The sequence below is a fragment of the Petaurus breviceps genome, unplaced genomic scaffold (genome assembly GCF_028583685.1).
Source record: "Petaurus breviceps papuanus isolate PSGF00001 unplaced genomic scaffold, PetGlider_PUasm1.0 81, whole genome shotgun sequence".
Taxonomy (NCBI): domain Eukaryota; kingdom Metazoa; phylum Chordata; class Mammalia; order Diprotodontia; family Petauridae; genus Petaurus; species Petaurus breviceps.
In genome coordinates, this window is record NW_027186546.1 from 395,814 (window position 1) to 420,418 (window position 24,605).

At 35.4% G+C, this 24,605-nt stretch overlaps 1 protein-coding gene across 5 annotated transcripts in view; it reads right to left on the reverse strand.

The window, feature by feature from the left end:
• Positions 1-24,605, reverse strand: part of LOC138176098 (ATP-binding cassette sub-family C member 9-like) — a 204,682-nt gene that overhangs the window by 134,590 nt on the left and 45,487 nt on the right. For all 5 annotated transcript variants that reach the window (XM_069106826.1, XM_069106824.1, XM_069106827.1 and 2 more), the window contains 7 exons: positions 24,266-24,451; positions 20,022-20,174; positions 19,419-19,574; positions 14,199-14,333; positions 12,246-12,408; positions 4,989-5,029; positions 4,306-4,448 (listed from right to left, as the gene is read on the reverse strand). In XM_069106826.1, the coding sequence (XP_068962927.1) occupies positions 4,306-4,448; positions 4,989-5,029; positions 12,246-12,408; positions 14,199-14,333; positions 19,419-19,574; positions 20,022-20,174; positions 24,266-24,451 (977 nt within the window). The remainder of the gene's footprint in view (positions 1-4,305; positions 4,449-4,988; positions 5,030-12,245; positions 12,409-14,198; positions 14,334-19,418; positions 19,575-20,021; positions 20,175-24,265; positions 24,452-24,605) is intronic.

Consider the following 24,605-nt stretch of genomic DNA (forward strand, 5'->3'; position numbering starts at 1 on the left):
AGTTACCCCCTTTTTGACAAACAGATAAGAGACTACTAAGGCAGAATACTATAAACACTGTCATTGTGATGTGCGTCAAATGTTAAGACACAGTAATTATGCTTAACTGGTCTTTCTTTGTGGCCAAAGAGGTTTCCATTCTTCAGAAAGCTAGGAGAGAAAGGGGGAGAGAAGAATATTTCTAGAAATGACTGTGATGTCATAAATAAATAAAACTTTTTATATAAAGTGAAGGAGTTATACAGATCAATCACAGAAAAAATATACGTATATATAATGTACACAATATGTATATATATAAGCTATGCACATATGTGCGTATATATATAAACATATATGTATATATATATGTCATTTTCTATACCACTCAAGGCGAAAGAATTTCAGCCTCAATCTCACTGTAATGTCCAGCTCTTAGCTAACACAATACCCGACACATAACAGGCAGCTAGCTGCTGCAGTGGACATTGTGCTGGGCCTAGGGTTGGGAAGACCTGAATTCAAATTTGACCTGCATAACCCTAGGCAGATCACTTACAGTTTCCTCAACTGCAAAATGGAGATAATAGCAGCAGTTACCTCTTCAGCTTGTTATGAGATACAATTCACTAAGATAATTCATTGTAAAATACTTTATGAATCTTAAAGCACTATATAAATACTAAGTATAATTTTGACTGATATAAAGAGAACTGGCTGAAATAGAAATATTCTATCATAGACAGCAGTATTGATTAATGGCAAAAGCCACAGAAGAGCGAAGCATACATTCCTTTAGGAGGTACATGAGAGCAAGGCAATGAAAAGTAATTTTTCCCCAAATTCAGGGGTCTTATCCCTTTTTTGGAAACCAGTAACTGAAATGTCCCTCACTGTACAGTTGCATTTTTCCAGAGACAATGGCAGTGGACTTGGGCTGGAAACAAGAGAGGAGAGGTTGTACGTGAGATAACTGTGGTAAGGAGGTACTGTGCTTAAGGTCAGAGAAGGATGGATGTGAGGATCCAAGGGAGGTATGGCTTCTGCTATATAGGTCAGGCTATAAACTAGGTCCCCCTACCCTGCCTCACTGGAAATGAACTAATGCATTCAGAGGAACTTAATGTTTCTCACAAGCAACAGGACATTCCTGAACGAGAACAACTATCTTCTCTGGGCCTACCTGGATCCCAAGTCTAGTTCCCACAGTTCCCATGCTGTTGGTCTCAAATTAAAAGACCCAGAGGCCAGAGGTTCTGTATCTGTTTCTGAATTTTTGGCTGGTTTATAGAAAGAATGAATAAAACTCATTCCTGCAGAAAGATCTTGTTTATACTCCTTTGCTTCCTTAAGGAAGAATTAAAACTGTACATCTCCAATGTTCTGGGTTCAACTGATCTTATGTCTAGAAGGATCTCCTGGGTTTAAAAGACAGCTAGGTTCACAGTCATTTGGTAGATATTTTATTATTTCGTTTTTCATTGTTTCCTCTTTATGATCTATATCTATCCATCAATTCTATGCTAAATAAATACTACATACAATAAATATGTTTGTCTACTACTGTGTATTCATAATTTACTCTCACAGAAATAGAGTAAGATCAGAAAGAAAATGGGCTTCCCAGTATGAAGAATTTCAGAGCTTATTTCTGGCTGTGTAGATTCACAAATCCAGAAAAAAACCCTGACAATAAATGGGCACTACCCCATGAAAAGAGACAGAGTTGAAGGAAAGAAAGTCACTGACTCTAGAAACCAGAGAGCAGAGTATTTACTCAGCATTTCTGCTAGAAGGGCAAGTGCATACCATACCAGGGTATGTGACTCCTCAGGATCCAGATGCCTTTTGCTGAACATGATTAAATGGCCAGCTATAAAATCTATTCGCAATTAAATATCTTTGAATATATTCAGTGTGCTTCATGATGCTAAGTAACAGATTAAATATCTCTGAATATCTTCAGCATGTTTCATGATGAAATAAAAGAAATCTAATTCAGGATTATTTATAAATGTAACAGGAGACTGGTCAATGAGGACCCAGTCCTGAAAGCACTGTTGAGTCTGCTTCAGGGTTTATGTAATGGAGGGCACTCTGCCTCATCTCAACTTTGTGGACAAGTCCATTTTGCACTAAAATATTCAGAAAGTTCAAAGTGCATGGGATGCATAAAGTCAGGGATATAGTTTGAATTATGACATAACTCAGTTAATTACTGGATTTCATACTGTAGTCACAGTCATAGAGCACAATGAGGAGAACTTTCATTGCTCGAATGATCTTTTTATGAAGAACTTCCCCCCAATCTCCACTGCTACATAAAATTTCCTCGTAATAGTGGATTTAACCAAACTATAAAGCAATATCCTCCAAATCTTGAATACTTTGTAAAGGGGTCATTAGTATAAGTTAGTCAAACAAGTTTTTTAAAGTCAAGTATTGCTATTTCTCTAATCCTATAAGGGACACTCTGAAATCAGCTGACTAGTTTCTTTCATTATAATGATACTGTCCAAATTATGATAGGCCAACTGGCATCAAAGACTGATCACGGGTCCCCTAAGCACAACTGAAAATGCAGACTGATTCTGGCCAATTTGGCAAAAAGAAACAATTATTAGGGAGTCTCTAGTTTGGGTTCCCAGAACGAACACAAAGTGAGAGTTGGGTTGGCCTGCCATCTCTATCAAAACTATGAACCAACATAAGCAGAAATCTTATTCTGTGGAAGATATGAGGTGTCTGGAGCACAGCCTTTCAAACAGACTGATCTTTATCAAATTGGCAAGTGCCTTTTCACTCCGCTGTAGGAATGGGAAAATGAAGCACAGCATATCATTCTTGAAGAAATGTTACCATATCTCAGTACCTGCTAAATTAGAATTATTTGCAGAAGATTTAGAAATTTCCAAGTATAAAAAGGGATTAAAAATTCTCTAAGTGTTACCCTATCCTCTTAATATTTGTAATACTGCTGATTTCAGTAGTTATGCCTTTTATGTTATCATTTTTTTCTACCTCTGTGGCTGAACAGGATAATATTTTGAATTTTAAAAATAACCATGAAAGGAACCAATGCTAATGAAGAAAATGAAAATAGAGACCAAAAATAAGAGATGCTCTATGATTTATTAATTTCATTGTTTGAAATAGGTTTCCTTCTAGAATAAGGTCTGATTTACAAGTGTTGCTGTGAAAATCAGTGAGTGATCTACATAATTTTTCAGAAGATAGAGTGAAAGGGCAGTTAGGTGGCACAGTAGGGCTAGAGTCAGGAAGATCTGAGTTCAAATTCAGATTCAGACACTTACTAGCTAAGTGAATCGTTCCTTTTCACAGGTTACTTCCTATGCCTAGGATGCTGTCTTCACCTCTGCCTCTTGGAATTCCTCGATCCCTTTGAGGCTCAGCTCAAGTGTTCTCTCCTTCAAAAAGCTTTTCCTGATTATCACAGTTCTCCTCCAAAAAATGACTATGCATTTTTGCCCATATCTTATGTTGATTTATCTGTGAACTTGCTGTCTCTTTCTAGGAGAATGTTAACTTCTTCAGAGCAGAGACTCTTTTACTCCTTGGTTGATCAAAAAGCTGCCAGAACATTCTCACTTTCCTTCATTGATGATTGTTGTTCATCTTTCATTTTCAAAAAGGAACAAAGACATCATAGGGTAATGTCTTGACTCTCACGAATTGCATTCAAGTGAGGCAGAGTTGCACAGTCATCACCCTCACTCTCTCTTCCTGAGTTATCGAAGTCTAGCGTCAAGACAAAAATCAAGATGACTGGTGGTGGCCCCAGAATGCAGTGGATGACCTTGGTATCCTTGATTTCTTTCCAGGTTCTAAGCATTCCATTGTACCTGCTTTAGCTGCCTTCCTGGCCATTACAACAAATTTTTCTCATCTGCTCATTCTACTGTGCTTGGAATAGAGATCCCTGATGCATTCTGGATATACCCTCCCAAATGCACAACTAGTTGCATAAAACTCTTATACAAAGATTCATAATATTATTTTTAAATTACTTTGGCAGTGGTAATTCATAAATGCTAATAGATTGTAAGAGTAGATAAAAGTGGGAAAAAAGATAAGGAGGAATTATATATCTTTGAGACATGTACAGCTAGAAAACTGCAGAAAACACAAGAATTAACCCAAAATATGCAAAAAAGAGATAGTGCCTATACATACTATCGTGTTTAAATACTACTCTGTATTCAAAGAATGCTACTTCAGAGACCATAAGTTGAGAGAATAGTTTTCAAATAGTGAGGCTCATACAATGTTTCTACACAATGTAGAACTCTTCAAGAGAAGGCATACCTGATAATGGCTTTGACTGCAAATCTGACCACTGTGGAGAGCAGGAAGAGAGGTGTAACCAGGATGTGAAAGAGTGACAAGGAAGCGAAGGCCTCTGCTGGTTTTAACAGTTTCTTACTTGTATAAGCATGAGTCACAAAGGTCTATAGAATTACAAATAAAGATTCCATTAGGAATTGCCCCCCAAAAGTCTCACCAAAAAAATTATATTGATTTCATATGTCAGAAGGACCTGAACTTATCCATTTATTACCCAATAATGCTAAAAGTAGAAAAAAAAGCAAGACAAATTCACCCAAGTTCATCTCACTTGAACAAAATGTTTATGAATTGAATTTATTATCAATAGTGTAATCAATATTAAGCTTTCCTGAGGAAAAAAGAGTATTCTTAAGTATGGTCCCATCTTAGAGAATGCCAACATACAAAATATAGTAGACCCATTTCCATTTCTATAAATAACAAGGTATTCACTTTTACTTTTAATTTTAAATATATGACAATAAAAATTATATTAATAATCAGATGGTTCCAGAGCTGATAAAGTATAGCTTCTGAAGCAAGAAGAGAAAGAGGGTGGGTACCAGCACATCACCAACTACATGTTTCTTGTTAATTCATTTCTACAAACACTAACATTTGTTTTTTATTTATTCCTATAAGGAAAATAAAAGTTTGCTTACTGCAAGAACAGCTGCTATGGGGATTGCTGCATTCATAAAAACTGTGGAAGGAAAAATGTATATATTAGAATCTTTGAGCTGTTAAAGTATTTTCTTAAGTTTAATTAATCATCTATTATTACTTTTAAGTGTCCCAAGAGACACAAAGGACAAAGTTAAATAACATTGCATAAACTTTCCCCAACTGGTACTTCCTAGCCACTGTCATCCAAGCATGGTACCCCAATAGGAAAATATTCTCCTCTGATTACAAAATTATATCTTAACAGAATAACATTTTAAACATTGTAAATAACAGAGTTCAGGAAACAATCTTGTCAGTAAAATATAAAAGGATGGTGAACTAAACAACTGTACATCTTTAAGAAGGATGTGTTATATTATACATAATATTACATAGCCTGTACTCTTTTCTGTTCCCATAGAAAGGAAGTGCCATTTGGTTAGCTGAAATAACCAAAATGAAGAACTTAACAAGAATATTATCTGTCATACAAATTAAGGACAAGGCTTTCACATCACTTCTAGTAACTCCCCCACAATGCCATGATTGTTTTTTGTTTTTTTTTTTCCTTTTATTGAGTGACTTTTCACATAATGAAAAGAGTTATACATACAATACTTCCAGTAGCTTAGAAAATTGTTCATGTGGTGGCTTATTCTTTTTGCCTATGATAAATACATTATCTGAAGTTAAAAGTAGAAAAAGTAGATTTCACATTTTGCCCTCAATTACTAAGATATCAACTCCAGTTATATTTTTTGGAAGTCATATTTTTAAAACACCTAAGATAACAATGCAACATGATTTTCCCACAAATAAAAACTGCAGTTTTAGAAAGAAAGGTCACAATTGGTCAAAGATCTGGAACTAGAATTTAAGTTGCTAGACTACATTCTCTATGTCACCATCCTGCTATCTTCATCATACCTCATTTATAACTGTTAATTTATAATGTTTATAATTGTTAACGAACAACCTTTTCTGATATCCTAGACTGCAGAGTCAAAAAAATAAGTGTTCAATTCCAGAAGGGAATCAGTATTCACTTAACCCAAACTAAGACTAGTAGAAATATAAAATCTGACAGCAATGTCAAATTAAACCTCTGAGCATGGAGACATATTTTAAGCAGGGGTTGTAGTGGAAACCATACTGGCACATCCAGGATGGCTGCTAGCATAGGTTCTTAGATCTGCTTTACTAGGAAAGATAGATGTTTAAGGGGTCAACAATCTTTTTCAGTTACATTTACTAGTTCAGAGGAAAAGTAAGTACCCCGAACTTCAGAGAAAATACAAGCAGAGGAATAAAGACTGGGCTCTGACTGCCTGAATCAACTATACACTTTACATACATCCCTGGATCGAGGGAGCCTTTACATCTGAGCAGTTGGGGAGCTCTTAATCTAATTTCCACCAGGGAATCATAAGATCCTTTTCATAAGCAAGCCCCCAAAACAAAATACCAACTCAGAGTATATATACACACTTCTCAGAGTCAGAAGGCATCATAACCCTCAGTTGATTCAGTGACTAATTAGAAATTAGCAAAAGGTATGAAAGCCTTCCTACAAGCAAGCCTACCCTAAGCCAGCTTCCCTTAATGGGCTCCACACGCAGACTATTAATGGGTGGGAAAGATCTTAAATCCTATTAACATTACAAGGGCCAAGACTTAACTTCAACTCTTTTATTTTTTGAGCATTATCATGGCTCCTTCTACCCTATGCTTAATATTTCTTTTTCCTTTAATTCATTCCTATCATTTATTTCCTATTCTTTCAAGCTCAAATTAAAATTCCTCCTATTAGAACAACCTTAAGTTATCTCAAATTTGTAAAGGTATAGCTTTGCCTTTCTTTTAAATAACTGGAATCAACCCTTGGGTAATGAAGTACTGTATATGTAAACTCTGCACAAGGCTGCCTGGCAATGGAGAGTTGGACATTCTTTTATGGAATAAGGCAAGAGAACTTTGCCCTTTCTCCCAGATATCATCTCAGCCACCAGGAATGTAGGCAAGCTCCTCCAGCTAAGAAAAGAGAACAATCTAATAGGAGTCTCCAACTATCAGTAAGGAACTCAGACATAGAGGAACAATTGGTTGTTCAGTTTGGGGGATATTGGTGTAGCCAGAACATCATTCAAAATTTAGAAGAAAAACAATATGAAAAAAAATCTTGCATCTTCCATATTTGACTCTCCTTTATGCATGGGATGGGCATTCCCTGAGCAAGGAAGGGAAAGGAGTTTTTTAGTTTCCCTGTAACACTCTCTCCTACATCTAACCTCAAAGCTTGAGATTGCATCACTTTCCTATGCTTTCTCTAAGAATAAAGTGAAACCATCTAAAGGAATATTTAGTTCCTAATAACTAAATATATATGCAGATATAAATGTGTGTGCATATACATATATAAATGTGTTTGTATATATATATATACATACATATATGTGTATGCATGTATATATGTTTGTATCTCCCAGGAAGTCTAGAAATAGACTGGCACGGACTGGCACTCAGATCAGATTGGAGTTCACGGGGGCAGCTCTATTCAAAACAGTCAAGTAGATAAAGTTTATCTGGATACCTTACTCTAGCTCTTCAGTGCCCTCCTTTTACTCTGCTGTCCATAAACCAACCCTGAGACACTTCCTGCACGTCATCTTTTATCTTCTTTCAACACGAACCCATTCCCTGCCCTAAAAACTTATTCACCCAATATCCTGCTCTGCTTTCAAAGGGTAATAAGCAGGATGCCATAGTGGAAAGAATGCTGGACTTAAAGTTAAAAAAAAACCCTGAGTTTCTATCTTGTCTTTTCTAGTTATATGAACATGGGTAGGTAATTTCTTCATTCCAAGTCTCAATTTCTTCATCTGTAAAATGGGAATAATAATGCTATCTATGGTATTTAGTTCTTGGGATTTTCCCAAGAATCAAATACATATAATGTTTTATATAAACTTCAACACACTACATAAATGTAAATTGTTATTCACTAGTCTGATAACTTTTTTCTTTTATTGGACTTTAAAGTTTATAGGACACATTCCTTGGAGGCAGTTAGATGGCTCAGTGAATCCAGCACTGGGCCTGGAAGACCTGAGTTCAAATGTGGCCTCAGTCAACTAGCTGTTGACCCTGGGCAAGCCATTCAACTTCCATTTGCCTTAATCCACTGGAGAAAGCAAATGGCAAGCCACTCCAGCATCTTTACCAAGAAAACCCCATATGGGGTCATGAAAAGTGAGACAACTGAACAACCAAACACCACCAATCTATGTTCCTTGCAGTAATGCTGTAAGATAGGCAGTGAAATTATTACTATCATTATTTTACAAAGAAGCAAACACGGAAGGGCCCCAGAGAACTTGCCTAAGGTCACACTCTAATAAACAGTAGAGTTATGATTCAAACCAAGGTTTTTTGCCACCAGATTCATCGTTCTTTCCTTAAAGACACAGTTCTACTGAGATAACATATTCAGAGGTAGCCATGCTACCTCTTTTCTTCTCCAAATTACATATTTCAGCCTGACCCAAAGGAGTGAATCATGCAAATAGTAGGTATTTCCAATTAGGTAGGAGGCAGAAGCTGGTGTCATGGGAGGGAACAGTGGGAAGATATTTTAGAAAAGTGCTCTTTGGCTCTGCTCAAATCATAATACATGAGGGCAGTCCCCTAGAGAATCAGTTTACTCATAGATGATTGAGTACATACGAGATATAATTTGGGAGTCACTGAAAGTTCCACCTGCCTTAAAATATCTGCCTACTGGTTTTTCAGTGCCTAGGTTTCCTACCTTTAGATTCTTTCCTTCTAAGGTAAGGCACTGTGTTTTCTGAAGAGTCTCTATTTTAAAGTCTCTATTAAAAAGAAATTATATTATTTATTTCCTTATTACCCAATGCAACAAATCTAAACTCTTCACGTGTCCATAATTTACTCCACGTCAACCAATTTTCTTTCCCACTACTCCCTAATATCCTCTAGTCAGATAAGTCTCCTCCAGTTAGAGTTTTTCCCATAACAATGTCCTACTTCTGGAACTTTCCTAAATTTGAGTGGCCCCTCCTTTCCACTCACTGTAATCTGTCATTGTGAATAGTCTGCCCTTTCATTTCTGCTTTTCTACATGCTATTATTTCTTTTTTTTTTAAACAAGTGGTCCATTTATTTTAAGCAATAGTAAATATAAAAAGGATTCAGAATTCCAACACAACAAGATAACTCAGTTTCTTGGAGATCATTTTACTGAATTTTGACATGTAGTTCAACTAATATAAATTGACTGAAATATAGAAAATATCTAGAAATACAGAAAATGATTTATATAGAATATGAAACACAGAAAAATATATAAAATGATATAACAATTTGAAAAATATATCATATGATCATGTAATTAGTTTTTATTGGGGTTTTTTTTGCCTTTTTTTGGAGGGCAATTAGGGCTGACTTGCCCAAAGTCACACAGCTAGTAATTGTGTCAAGTGTCTGAGGCCACATTTGAACTCAGGTCCTCCTGACTCCAGGGCCAGTGCTCTATTCACTGCGCCACCTAGCCACCCCCTAGTTTTTCTTGATTCTTAACTAAATGTTTTGATCAATACTCTAAAGCTGTTTCTTTTCCTAATTTGTTAGAAAAAATATTTTTAAAAATTTATTTATCTTTAGTTTCAAACATTCATTTCCATAATATTTTAAGTTCCAGATTTTCTCCCCATCTCTCCTCTCCCTCACCCCAAGACAGCATGCAATGTTATATAGGTTCTACATATACATTTGTATTGAACCTATTTTCACATTAGTCATGTTCTAAAGAAGAATTAGAACCAATGTGAGAGACCACAAGAAATAAGAAAAAAGAGAGAGAGAGCAAATAATATGCTTCAATTGGCATTCAGACTCCATAGCTCTTTTTCTGGATGTGGATATTATTTTGCATGCTGTCTTGGGGTGAGGGAGAGGAGAGATGTGGATAGTATTTTCCATCATGAGTCTTTTGGGGTTGTCTTAGGTCCTTGCACTCTTAAGAAGAGCTAAGTCTATCAAAATTAATCCTCACACAATGTGACTGTGGACAATGTTCACACAATGTGACTGTGTACAATGTTCTCCCGGTTCTGCTCACTTCACTCAGCATCAGTTCCAGGTTTTTCAGTCCTTCTGCTCATAATTTCTTATAGCAAAACAGTATTCTATTACACTCATATACCACAACTTTTTCAGTCATTCCCCAGCTGATGGCCATCCCCTCAATTTCCAATCCTTTGCCACCACAAAAAGAGCTGCTATATTTTTATACATGTGTACTATCTTTTCTTAAAGTACTAGTACAAGCCTTACCTCGTCCATGAGCACTTCACCCCTTCTTCATCTGAGTACTTCACCCAACTTCTGTGAACTCTTAGAATGTGTTACTTCTAATGATCATTCTTGTTTCATTGTCAGTAATCTTATCTACAAAGACTATAAATCCTTTGAGGGAAGGGATACTGTCATAGCTTCTTCTATACTGCCACCCCATAGTCCATAGCACAGTTCTGAACATATAGTAAAAGAATAACTAATACTTTCTTGGGGATTTGCAGAGGTCCTGAAAATCTGCCTCACAATTTTGCTTATGACAAGCCCTGGTTGCTTCAAGTTAAATCAAGAAAAGTTAATAATCATTAAGTACATACGATATGTCAGGGATTGTGCTAAGTATTGGGGATTTAATGAAAGGTAAAAACAGCTCCTGTCCTCAAGGAGCTCACACTCTAATGAGGGATGCAACATGCAAACAACTATGTAAAAAATCTATATTCATGATAAATTAAAGATAAATAAAAGTATTAGAGAGAAAGTACTAATCATGGAGGACTGGGAGAGAGGAGAGAGGGAAGAACCCAGGAAGCCCTCTTGCAGTAGATGAGACTTGAACCTAGCCTTGAAAGAAGCCTCAGAAGCTAGGAGGAGGAAGAGCATTCCAGGCTTGGAGAACAGCTAGTGAACAGTCACGAAGTTGGAATAAGGAATGTCATGTGAGAAGAACATCAAAGAGGTCGGTGTCACTGATTCATAACATAGTGAACCAAAATGAAATATAAGTCCAAAATACAGGAAGGAGCCAGATTGTGAAGGGCTCCAAATGCCAAACAGAGGATTTTATATTTGATCCTGGAGGTCATCAGTTGAGGCACAAAATTGTATCTTTTCATTAACATTCCAGAAATAGCCAGATGAAACCACTTACCAAGGTGGCTACTATTAATAAAAATATCTGCCTCTTCCAACTTAGCTGGTTGTTTGCAGTATTCATGAGATTTCTAAAGTCTTGTCCAGCTCTAAATCTTATCATCATCTCTATGTGATATTTAGCAATCTAACCAAAGAATAACCACAACAAAATCCCACGAGGCAACAACCAGGCTGATCTGAAATATTCTTTGAGATCTAGACCATTCTTGACTTGGATTGGTACTTGGCTGAAATGACAATAGCATTAATATTAAATGATATCGATCTGGGTTTCTCTATCTAGGGTATAATTTTGTTGCATATTTGTTTGGTTTAAATGAGTTTTAAATGAACAGATTAGTTGACATTTTCTGAACTTGCAGTATCCTATGGTACAGGGAAAGTAACTGAAAAATGTTCAGGGTTAGTTTCTTCTGATTTGGAAATACAATTTTTAAAAAGGCAACATGATTAGATGGGAAAAAGTAAAAAAAAAGATTTTGTATTTAAAATTTTTTTGCATAATTTATAGAGTAAAATAATATGCATGGAAATACTAAAGAGTTGATTTGGGATCACTGTAATTATAAAAGATTTTAAAAGTATGTCCTTGAATTGTGTACTAATAGAGATTCTCCCAATAAAAGTTATAACATATAAAATACAAAATTAATTAGAAAAAGTTTATTAAAAAATAAGTCTTTCAGTAGTGGATTAAATGTCTCACTGAACTTTAAACTTATTATTCTTTCACATGAATTTCAAAAATTTCAGAACCACAAATTGAAACCAAATAGGACACAAGCAATTTTTAGTCACCTTTAACACTCTCCCAACAACAACAGGCAGACTGATAGATGGAGGCCTGAGTCAAGCAGACTGACACTAAATTCCAGACTTTGCTACTTAATACCTATGTAACCTTAAGTAATCACTTCATCACCCTAGGACTCAGTTTCCTCAACTATAAAATGAGGGAAACAGAGATTACCTCTAATCACCAACTCTTAATCTTATGAACTTACTGGAAAGTGATGTGTAAAGTGCAAAGGTTTTGAGACTGGTCAGTTCCTTCATTCTTGTTTCCTCTACACTTTTGCAAAATATGTGCTCCCAGGCATACAGCTTCAAAAGCTTGATGCCTTTTAGGATCTCATTTGTTTTCTTCAACCTTTCAGTAGAATAATCCTGCAAAATAATGAAACAAGAAAATGGGAGAAGAGTTTAAATGAAAGAACAAAGTAGTTATGTGTGTTAGAGAGAACTTAATACTAAAAAGTAGAAGACATCCTATTTTGGCTCTGTCCATCAATCAGCTGTGTCACATGGGGGACAGACATTTCTTGTTTCCGCATGTCAGTTTCCTTATCTGTCAAACCACATTTTGGATGACATGATTTCTAAAAAGCCTTATAACTCAAAAATTTCTTCATCTTTTGATTCTTTGATGAAACACTAATATAAGAAGTCTTCCACACAGAGGAAGTACGTTTGTCCTATCTTGTTGAGGCTTGTGATTTACTTTTTCTCAGAGCTATAAATAGCAAAATTTGAACTAAGGGCAAATAGTAAAAAACATGTCATGGAAGAAGTAAGAAAGATGCCTTGAAATAAACTTTATAACATATTGTTTGGGCATATAAGAAGAGGGGTAGGACTCCTAGACAATACTATGCCATGTAGGGTAGGAAGTGAGGAGATTAGACAGAGACTTCAGGATACCATATAGGAAGAGAGAATGGCTGACTCACCTATAGACCGGAACAGAGAAAGCAGCTTGATGATATTATTTGAAGGCATTTGTGGCTCTGAGCCATCAGAGGCATGAGTTGCCTCTCCACACTAGTTCCATGGCCACACGTAGTCCTTAGACCTGTGCTCTCATAAACGATCCCTCTATGTGTTCACATTTCCCACTAATGAAGTGTATACTATTGGCAAAGTATGTCCTAGGCTTATGAGAGTAATGTTCTATTGATATTTTTATTACTGTTATTATATTAAGAAATGACTTTGCTTTGAAATAATTTTGTGCACTGACTGATTAATAAAAGTAAACATAGTGAAAGGGGCTTGTGATCTATGTTTTGAGTACCTCAAATATGATGTAGCTATTCTAGGGTCCCCCCTGCCATGCAAGAAGTAGTGTACATGTGTTTTCAGGGCATAATTTAATCACATGAAATTTCCATCAGTAGTCACAGAGATGCAAGGTATAGAGTGCAAGAAGTACAAGAAAATTGATCATGGGAAACAATTCTTTCAGCAGTAAAAGCCATGCTAAACGTTACAGATTTATGGAGATCACTGGCTCATATTTAATCAAACTTTATTTCTAAATTGCTGTCAACAATTTCATAATTCTCAAATATTCCTTCAAAATGGGCCAATTCATACTCAAATAATGTTTCCATGGAACAGTAGAGCCAAAGAAGGTCAAGGATTTTTTTTCCCCTCCCCTTGTTAAGCTAACCAGGAGCATATTTAACCAAAACAGCTGCCGCTGAAATCTTTCACTTAAGTTCCATATCTCATCACAAGTTGTGATTCTACTCTTGGGAAATTTAGTTTTCAGAAGCATCAAAACTGACCCTTTTCTTGTACCTTGATATATATTTTGCACCAAAGGACTCTAAGTGTGTTGTGCTAATTTTAATTCCTTAGGCAAAGTATTTTAGAATGGGGTTCACAGTCTTATAACTTCAGGGTAATTAATAATATCAAAATCTGTCCATGTGGCATTTGGGAACCTAAGAGCTTCAAGTCTTGGATTTGTAATTCTTTTTATTAAATGATCTTTGGAACATGAGAAATTCATGTTTTCTGCTTAAGATAACATAAAAGTTCAAGAATCAAGATTAAACACATGAGCAATATACTTCCAAGATATCCCAAGTGATATATATCAATTTCCTATATTTGAAAGTAAATAGCAGCACGAGATTTTCCTAAGAGAGAAGCCAAATGATGGAACTTACCAGAGTGCTCTTCTGAGCCTCAGCCAACTTTGTAGCTATGAAGTACTGAATTGGCGCAAGTAACACTATGACAGCTGCACCGACCAGCGCACTTAATCCAAGTAAGTTATAGAGCAGAATCACTCCCATTATGATCTAAGGAGAAAAACACATGTAAAGAGGAAGGAACAGAGGGAAGTCTCATATGGGAATTCTTCTTAATGGAAAATTTAATCCTTTTTAACTATATAGTAAATTTTAAAAAAGAATCAGAGAGACCATCGTCTATTAGGAAATCAACTCCTTTTTTCAACAGTTGAGATTATTATGATTTACCTGAGAAAATGTAGATCAAAGAATTCATTCTTAGTTTGACAGTCAACCATTCTGCTATTTCATACAATTTTACCTCCCTAGGCTGCTGAGAATACCCACTTTCCTGACTTGACCTATATCAGTCTCTATAGGTGGGGGGGAGGGGGAAGAAGAATATTAAAGTTGCATTTTTTTTCTCTTGAAGGTGCTATCACCCACTGAAGGACTGGAGGTCCTCACCAATATTCTCTTAATCTGTATCACAGTAGATATTAAAAGCTGATAGGACCAGAACTTAAGTGAAGAACCAATATGTAACAAAAGGGGAAGAAGTCAGTTCAGTCAATGTTTGGAAGCATCTATCACTAACAAACAATTACTTGGGGTGCTAAAATAATGGTCTCGGTAACTCTTATCATTTATTTTTCTGGAAAACATGATCTGTAGTTTGAAGTTTGAGAAAGTTTGTTCTACATTAACAACCAGTACAACCCCTCGGTAAAATTGTAAAGTAGGAGATGTTGGTCTTCAGTCCTCCCCTGAAATGCTTTTGGGATTCTTTCCAGATGCTAACCTTATTGCCCTACTTAACTGAGAATATTTCTAGGTACTCAACTAATCATCCTAGGTCTATGACATCCCTCCTTCCAACCCCACAACAACTAAATTTAATTCTCTATCCCAATGCCTGAATTTTTATCAAATAATTAATCTCACAAAGTAACATATAAAAATATATTATTATTATATATTACTAATATTGCATATATGTGTTTATATATGTATATGTATGTACATATATGGTTTACAGTAGGGATGAAAAATTTTCCATGGTAATAATTAAAGATGACTCCACAAAAGCTTATTCCATTGCTTCTATTGGGTTGGAGTGGCTCTGGGTTCTTGAAAATTGAGTGTACAACACACCTTGACATGTGATAACATGCTAAGTAGTCTTCACATCTCAACATTAGATTGAGTCTACTGTCTAAGGAAAACCAAAAGAGTCTCATCATCGACAGACTGACCACTAAGTGATGTTATTTGGCTATGGTAATAGATGAAACAAAGAAAAATACAAAATGGAATTAAGTCTTGTACAATCTATGCTTCAGTAACCATGGTAAGAATGATGAGAAAGGGACTAGAGGTTTCTGTGAATTAGAGTTTTTTAGACCACTTATTAATACTACTCTGACTGTAAGACATCAAACTCTAATAACATTTTTATCCAAAGACCAACAGATTGGCATACTATCAGAGGAACTGAAGCATATCAATATTGAAAGGGCCAGAAATGCAACCAAAAGGATAAAGGAAGTTACAGTTAAACAGTCTGATGGCTCACAAGTTCTCCTGGAAAGAAAAACAAAGGAAATGGTGTAGATCTTTTTCTCATGCATCAAAAAGAAACAAGGAATTTATTCATGCAGTAACTAATCATTAGCTCTTAAAGTATTTGTGATAAGCATAAGCAAAAATATAATCAGGATAATTACAGCTTATGAATCAATATTTGTTGCAGAAGATAGGAAAATAAAGAAATTATATCATCCTCCAAATCATGTCAATCTACATTTTGAGACTCAGTGACTTCAATGTGAAGGTGGACACAGGGATTAATTGGGGAGAAAATATGATGGAATATAGGGTTAAGATCTGATACAAAAGCAGCCACAAGTTTGTAAGAAAACATGTAAGTCTTCTTCCTGACATGAGTATTTCTTTCATAAGACAGTATGAAGACTCTACTTAGAGAAAATGCTAAAGATTCTTCCAGTTGACTTTGTTTTGAAAGTAGTTTTTGATATAGTTACTGATCAATGAATTCTTACAGATGTTTAAGAACCAGCACTCTGTGCACAGACATATCAATTAGTAAGAAAAAAAGTGAAATCATCATCAAATTGCAACAAATTCTAAAAGTAAAAAGACACTACAAACTATTGTGATAACTACAACCTGACCTATTAAAATAGGTAACAGAAAAAGACATAAACATTAACGATGCTTATCACCATTTTCTTCAGAAGCTTAACCAATGTCAGTCAACATAACAAAGAACTCAAAAATTTTAAAAAGATTTTTGAGCAGTAGTCATTTCAGTAATCAACCTTGAGAAGAGAAGACTAAAGATGAAACGTAGCACTCACCTTTTACCTGAGAGGTGATAAACCCAAAATACAAAGGGAAACACATTTTGGGGTGTGACTAATGTGAGAATTTATTTACTTGTATTACACATGTTTGCAACGAAAGTTTTCTTTTTGGTTTGTTCAGTGGGAGGAATAGATTATGAATCCATGAAAAAACATGTAAATAGTTTTAAAAATATGTATATGTGAGTATGTATATGTGTGCATACATATGCAGACACGCATTTGTGTGTGTGTGTGTGTGTGTGTATGCTAAGGACCAATCTAGTTTGGTGAATTATCTGCAGCTAGCTTCTGGGCAATGATGTTTTTGGTCACAAGAATTACCAAAGACTTCTTATAAAGTTGTAGAAGAGTTTTAATCTGGATTGATGAAACTATGAATCCTTTGTGCATTATTAATAATAATGGAAACTAATAGTTAATATTTTTTGATGCAAAGAATCTTTTGATACATAAATATTGTACTCAGCTCTGTGGCTGTCAAGATTGTTGAGAAACCACAGACATGATTGAAAGTGACCTTAGAGAAGCTCCTTATTTTACAGATAAGAAAAATGAGGCCCAAAGAAAATAAGTAATTTGTTCAAGTTTACATACTTAGTTGGGAGAGGTAAGATAAGAATCCTGGTACTCTCAACTCAAGTTGTATTTTTACATCTCCCAACTTCTAGATCAAACAGTTTTAAATAAGCTAAGTTTTCTTAAATGTTTCCTACTGCAATATTCCAAGTACTATTTCATAGTAGCCCCTGACACATTGAAATTCCTCTATGATCTGGTCTTTGAGAACTAATTTTGCCAAAAAAATTTTTAAATAAAATTTCTTTATTTGGAATTTTGGAATTCCAGATTGTATTACATCATTTATTTGATAAATATGATTCCCTCAACCCTGGTTTTAATTACTTTATTTTTAAAAAATCCTACCTCAGGGTTTACAGATCCCTGACTGTCTAAAAATCCTAAAATACTTATCAAAGAAAAAAATTGGATTCCAATGCTGGTTGTGCAAATGGAACACACGTGATTTAAAAGTAACCTGGGTGCTTTTCACCCAGGGACTAGAAGAACTTTAGAAGCCAAATAAGGCTTAGAAAAGGAAAATTTGGAGTTTAGAAGACAGGAGAGAGCAAAGACAGCCCTTTGGCTCGCATATACCCACACACGAGTAATTAGAGTAAATGTGACCAAAAATAAAAACCTGGCTGTATTGAAGATACATTGACTAGAAAAAGAGGCAGAACTGCTAGTGTGAGAAAAGGTTCTTGGCTCACATGACAGTACAAACTTCTGGAGATTCCCCTAACCCATCAAGTGCCTAGAATAAACTTGGTGCAAAAAAAAGATGTTGAAAAAATGACTGAAAAACAATACCAGTTAGGATCCTGTTTCCTTCTTTATGGACCACAGAAAAAACTGTGTGCTTTAAGTTAAAGGATTTTCTTTTATATTCTCTCCTACCTCTAAAATCTCTTCCAAGTAATAGGCGTTCCCTTCAAAAAATTACTGATAAAAACTGGCATTTAGTAGTAGTTGACAGAAAGAATACCTAAACTGGAGCCAGAAGAAATAACAAGTCAGCAAGATGTCCAAAAAAGAGAGCACCTACTAGTTAACCAGTGGATGGAGGGCCTTTGCCCAAAGATGTATTTGAAGGTCAATTCTGTAGACTGTGGACAGCCTGGGGATAACTTTTTTCAAACTTAACTAAGTGATTCTTCAGAAGGCAGGCATATAGTCACCAGGATTGTACGTTAAGTAATACTTCTAAGTAGGGCCCCCAAAAGTTTTTTCTCCATTGTCACAGTATTTAATAGCCCTGGGTCATGACCAAGCCAAAATGAGGCATTGGATTAAGACATGGGAAGGCTTACATACTTAGGTTTATAATTGTGTTCTGAGGAAATTGAGGGCATTAGGACAGCAAGTGGCTTATTATGGGAATCACGTGAACCACACTGACTCCATCTTGTGATGATTCTGGGGCTAGCTGAGTTCCCTTTCTATTCAGCTAAGGATCTAATCCAATTTCTATTACGTGAAAAAAAAACTTTATTCAATTGTGGGAATTGGGAGAAAACCTTAGTGCATTGTTTGAACCTAGTTCTGAGTGGTCGAAAAGCTGGACCACTTCTACCTGCTACTGGGATAACCTTAACCAAGAACCTGGGTTATGCTGACCAGAAACCCATTTAGATCCTAAAATTGTTGCAAAGAATTTTTCCACAATTAAATATCTCGAGCAACTCACATATTTTATCAGAAAACTGGCCCCATACTGATCAACTAATTATTGTTTCCACGTTTCTTTCCTTGTTTACAGACCCTTGGAGGAGTGTGACACTTTCTGATTTCAGGGAACTGCACTTGTTTGCTCTCCCCTTCCCAACTTGGAAAGTCCCTAATCTTTCCTTCAATTAGAAATCAGATTACCTATTGTTGTACTGTTTCCTTTTAATTAATTGTTTTTAATAAATAAAAATCTGAATTCACCCCGTATTTGGGGTCCAGGACTAAACTGAGACAGTCTGCTGCCAGTCTGTTGGGCAATTGCCAAGTATTGCTTAATAAATCAATATGCTGAGAAGATTGAACCTTTTGTTTCCTGAATCATTTCATCTTTCACCCTCCACAGTTCTCCTTTTTCAGTATGGAAAACTAACACTAATGTAAAGGGTTCTTTTGACAACTTCCCCAAAAGGTCTTAGTAAGCTGACTTTCCACTTCTTTTTTTTTAATAAATTAAAACCTTACTTTGATGCTCTACCTGAACAGGCATGGCCCATAGATTGGGACACAGGAACAAGAACCACATGAGCTGATTAGTTTCTATGGCGACCAAGTTATTGATTTGTCCCAGAGTCATCTCACCCATGGACAAATTGGATGTAGAAAGCCTCAGGATCTTATTGTATATCATTGCCTAGAAGAAAGAAATGAAACACATAAAATTATAGTCTTAATAAAGAATACTTCATTATTAAATGGGAAGGTTAAGACATGTACAGGATTCAAAAATCTCTTTTTAAACTTGCTATTTGGACTGAAAATCCATCTTTTATACATTTTTCTATATGACTTCTATCATATAAAATTCTTATAATTATGATCCTAATATATGAGATGAAACATGAAGTGTGTCCCCAAATAATCAAAGTCATAATTTCTTGGCATAAAATGAATTGTGATGAAGAGTACAAAACAACGAATATTTCTATTATTTATCTTCAATACACTTCCTTGGAAATATTGCTTATATAACCTACTTAATTTAAAGATAAATTAAAGATCATTATGATTATTGTATTGTCAGATATTATAATAATTGGATATATTTTGAAGACATAAATATATTACAGCACATATTTACCAGCAAAGCTCCACGAAGATTAATGCCAGTTTCTATGGTGACATAGTAGGAGGCCTGTAAAAATGTTCTTTGTAGAATCAGGGCCAGGAATAGAAGAACAGCTAACACATAAGCATTTTCAAGAAATTCTTTTGAGGTCAGTGAACCTGAAGGCTTGACATAAAAAAAGAAAAAAATTAGAAAAACTAATACACCTGGCATACTACCTGGTATGACAGCTATAAAATTCTTTAGAGCAAGAGCTACTTTAAATGTTAAAAAAAAGATGATATGTCATCAAAAACCTAAATATAAATTATGCTTTAGTTCCAAAGGTCACTAAGGCACTTTCCAGCTCTAAGTGTAAGATCCTTTGAATTTATTTTGACCATTTCTTCTTTAAAATCACATAATGATCTTATAAATACAAGCATTCCAGGATTCTCCACACAACTGCCACAATAATCTTCCCCAAACCCAGGTCTGACCATGTCACTCCTCTACTCAAGAACCTTCTTGTCCTCCTTATTTACCTCTAAAAAAATAAAAACCCTTCAACATGGCAATCTCCTTTAAGACCCCTCATAGCCTGCATCCAGTTTACCTTTTCAGACTTATTTCATTATACTCCATTTCACACACTCTGTAATTCAGTTAAGTTGTTCTACTTGCTGTTCCCTGAGCTTGGCCTTGTCTGTTACATCTATGATTTTATACACACCTAGAATGTAGTCCTCTCATCACCCCTGTGTCTTAGCCTCTTCTCTGCTTCCTTCAAGACTTATCTCAAGTGCCAGAGGAAGCCTTCCCTGATCATCCTAGTTACAGTGTTTTCTATTTCATCAAATTACATTAAAATAGATTATTTGTATAATAGTTAATATAAATAAAATGAATATTTATAAATGATATAATTTAATTTAAATAAAATTAATTATTTTCATGTTGTATCTCCTGGTAGAACTGAGATATTTTAAGGTAGGGACTATTTGCCATTTTGTTTTTGAATCTACAGTGCCTTGCTTATAGCAGGCATGAAATGCATGCTTTAAGAAAAAAATCTAGATACATACTTGCATCTGTGTACAGAGTTCCTAGGGGGGAAATTCCCTCTGCCAACACCACCAGGTTCCAGCATTTAAAGTCTTAGAGAGATGCCAAAGGGGACTAAGAATTTCAGTAACTTGTCTAGGGACACAAAACTAGTATGTGTCAGAATCCTGACTTATACTCAGATCTCCTGACTGCAAGGCTTTCTAACCTCTACATTAGGTAACTTCCTAGTTAATGCTCATTGAAGTGCATTGCATTAAATTAAAAGATTATCAATTTAATTAATCTTTCCTATTTTGAACTCCCGTTGGACTTGACTGTAGTACTGAACTGAACACTGTTGTATCCTGTCTCGTTTAATGTATATATTATATAATCAATAAGACTTTCAACACGTTGAGCGCAAGGCCCAAATCTTACATTTCCTTTGTAACTCTCATGGTCTAAAGCACAGTCCTCTGCACATAATATTTGATTAATTGATTGAAGTTATAAAAACTTGCTACAAAAATAATGATAGCAGCTATAAAAGAAATATGTGGTCAGCTGCACAAAACCTAAATCAAAATAAGCTTAATAAATATAAGCAAGTGGGTTTCAGTTTCTTGGGAATCTTTGTTCTTTCAAATCTTCAAAGAACTATATAATATAGTATAGTTAATTTGAATTTTCCACCAACAGTGATAACTGGGGCACATGATGATTTAAATTTATCATTATACCATTAAGGTAGATATGGACTATGTATGGTTTGGACTACATGTCCACTGAGGTCTCTTAAAGCTCTTAGATCACATGATTCTATGAATCAGAAATAATTCCAAGTTTTCAAACCTTAGTGGTCAGAAGCATGGTGGTGCAATTAAAATGATGCAAAAACCCTTAATCAATTATTCCAGCAGAGAGTTGCTGTTGTTGTTTTGTGTGTGTGTGTGTGTGTGTGTGTGTGTGTGTGTGTCTAAAGATTGGGTTTCTCTGTTTTGCCCAAGAGCTTTAAACTGCTCTGCTTCCAGTTTGTCCTTCCTTAGGCAACATGGTGGCTCTCCCCTCCCAGAGGTTTACTATACTGATATCAAATTTCTTGCTGACATCACATCAGCACAGCCCACCGGAGTTCCGAACTCCTGATACTGATATATTGATATTGAATATCTTGATAACTTAAGATATTCATTTCTATTTGGTCTTCCCAACAACTAGGATTGAGAATAACATGCCTGCAATTATGATAATATATGATAAGCATATATGAAGAAAATATATTCTCACATGATGTATTAGAGCCATGAAATAAATCAGTTTGAGGGTAATTTAGTGATAGGAAGGAGTGAACTGGCAACTACATTCAAGCCTATGGGAAATTATGATTTTTTTAAAAGCTAATATATGAAAAGCAATATTACAACCCTGATTTAGACTGATAATCACAAATTAACATTTGTTTAAAAATCAAGTATAATTGATGACTAGAAGAGTTGAGTCGGTTACCCCATTATAAAAAAATTCCTAGTGTTGAAATAAAACATGAAAATCCATTTCTATTGATGAAACCACCACACTCCCAAGCAACAAAATTTGCAAGACTGCAGTTAATTTGATTGATGAAATAATGTGATTTCAGAGTTCAAAGGCACCTCAAGAGCCATACAGTCAGATACCCAAGCCATATCCATTATTTGCTTGCAGTCCTAAGTGGGATGGGGATGGGGGAGATAGAACCCATTAAACTCTCAAGAAATCATTGTCTTGTTGAGATCTTTTTTTGGCTCCTGAGTCTCATTTAGCATTTTGGCTCTCTCTCCTGATTTTAGGTGGTGCAGCGGATAGAGTGCTGGAACTGGAGTAAAAAAGATCTGAATTCAAATTTGACCTCAGATGTTTACTACCTGTACGACCTTGCAAGTAATAACACTATTTGCCTCATTTTCTCATCTGTAAAATGAGCTTGGAGAAGGAAATGGAAAAGCACTCCAGTATCTTTGCCAAGAAAACCCCAAAACGGGGTCACAAAAGTTGGATATTACTGAAACAAATCAACAAATGTAACCTACTTTTATGTCATTTATAAATTTGATAATCATGCCATTTATACCATTATGCTCAGTCACTTAAAAATATTAAACACAGGACCAAGCACAGATCCCTAGCACACTCTACTAAAGATCTCCTTAGAAAGTGACTAGTAGGGGCGGCCAGGTGGCTCAGCAAGTAAGAGCACCAGCTCCAGTGTCGGGATGACCTGGATCAAATCTGGGCTCATATACTCAGCACCACACCCAGAAATAACTGGCTGTGTAACCTTAAGCAAGTTACTTAACCCCAATTGCTTTAAAAAAAAAGTGACTAGTGTTTGAGTTCAGTCATTCAATCAAGTCCTAGTTCTAAACTCTATTCTCATATAACCCTATTTCACCATTTCTTCTATAAGAATAGCAGAGAAACACTGTCAAATTATTTTGCTAAAATCTAGGGAACTATTTCTATAGCAGTCTAGTTACCCTGTCATAAAATGAAACAAGGTTATTATCTGACTTGACAAATTCTTGACAAAGAAATGTTAGCTCTTCATGATCCCTGACTCAGTTGTCAATGATTTAATAATGTGCTCTAGAATTATGCCAGGAATTGAAGTCAAACCAACTGGCTTATAGTTTTTAGACTCCATTTTTTTTTCTTAAAAAAAGCAATACAGAATTAGGGAAACATTTGTCATTCTCTGATCCTGATGGCCTTCCCCAACTCTATTAACTATTTTTAATTTTTCCTTTCCAATCCAAAGATCATTGCCTTTTTTGATCCTTCTATTACATAGATAGAACAAAACCCCCTCTCTTTTGTTGTCCTTAGCATTCTTCCTCATCCTTTTCTTTCTGAGGGTTAGCCCATAAGACAGTATTCTTTATGGTTGGGCCATGGTAAGTGCCTACTGTAGAATTTTGGGCATTTTACTCATCCTTCTTTTTTTAACCAATCCAATTTTTTAAAAGTTAAAATCGAGGGTGTCCATAAGGGTGTACCTAGCTTTCCTCTAATTCTAAATCAAGAAAAGTTACTGCTTGACCCATTCATAGGTACCTAAAGGATATTTCCTCCTTACAGATGTTAACCCATCTTTTTTCACACCATAAAATTCTCTGAAAATAAACATTTTAGAAAGTATGAAAGAGCAAATAAAAAAGAAATGATGTGACAATAACGTATCATGAACTTACTCTCTCTGTTGCTTTCACAGTGTCATTTACACGCTGAACTATTCCAGAAATACACAGAGGTCCAGCAAAGCCCAAAAGGTCAGCCAGATAGCGGAATGTGCTGCTCAGCAGGATTGGTCGCCCAAAGGCCTTGTACATTGCTAACCAAATAGAAGGAGTTCTCTTGGGATGATCTGCTGCTTTTTTCTGAAAGAAAATGAGAAATATTAAATGGTATCTATTTGGCTGGCAAGTGATTCTAGAAACTAAAATGCTGTAGTGGTTCATACAACATTGCATAGACAAATATACTACACCTTTCCAAAACATGAAAAAGTTCATAAAAATAATCAGAGTGAAT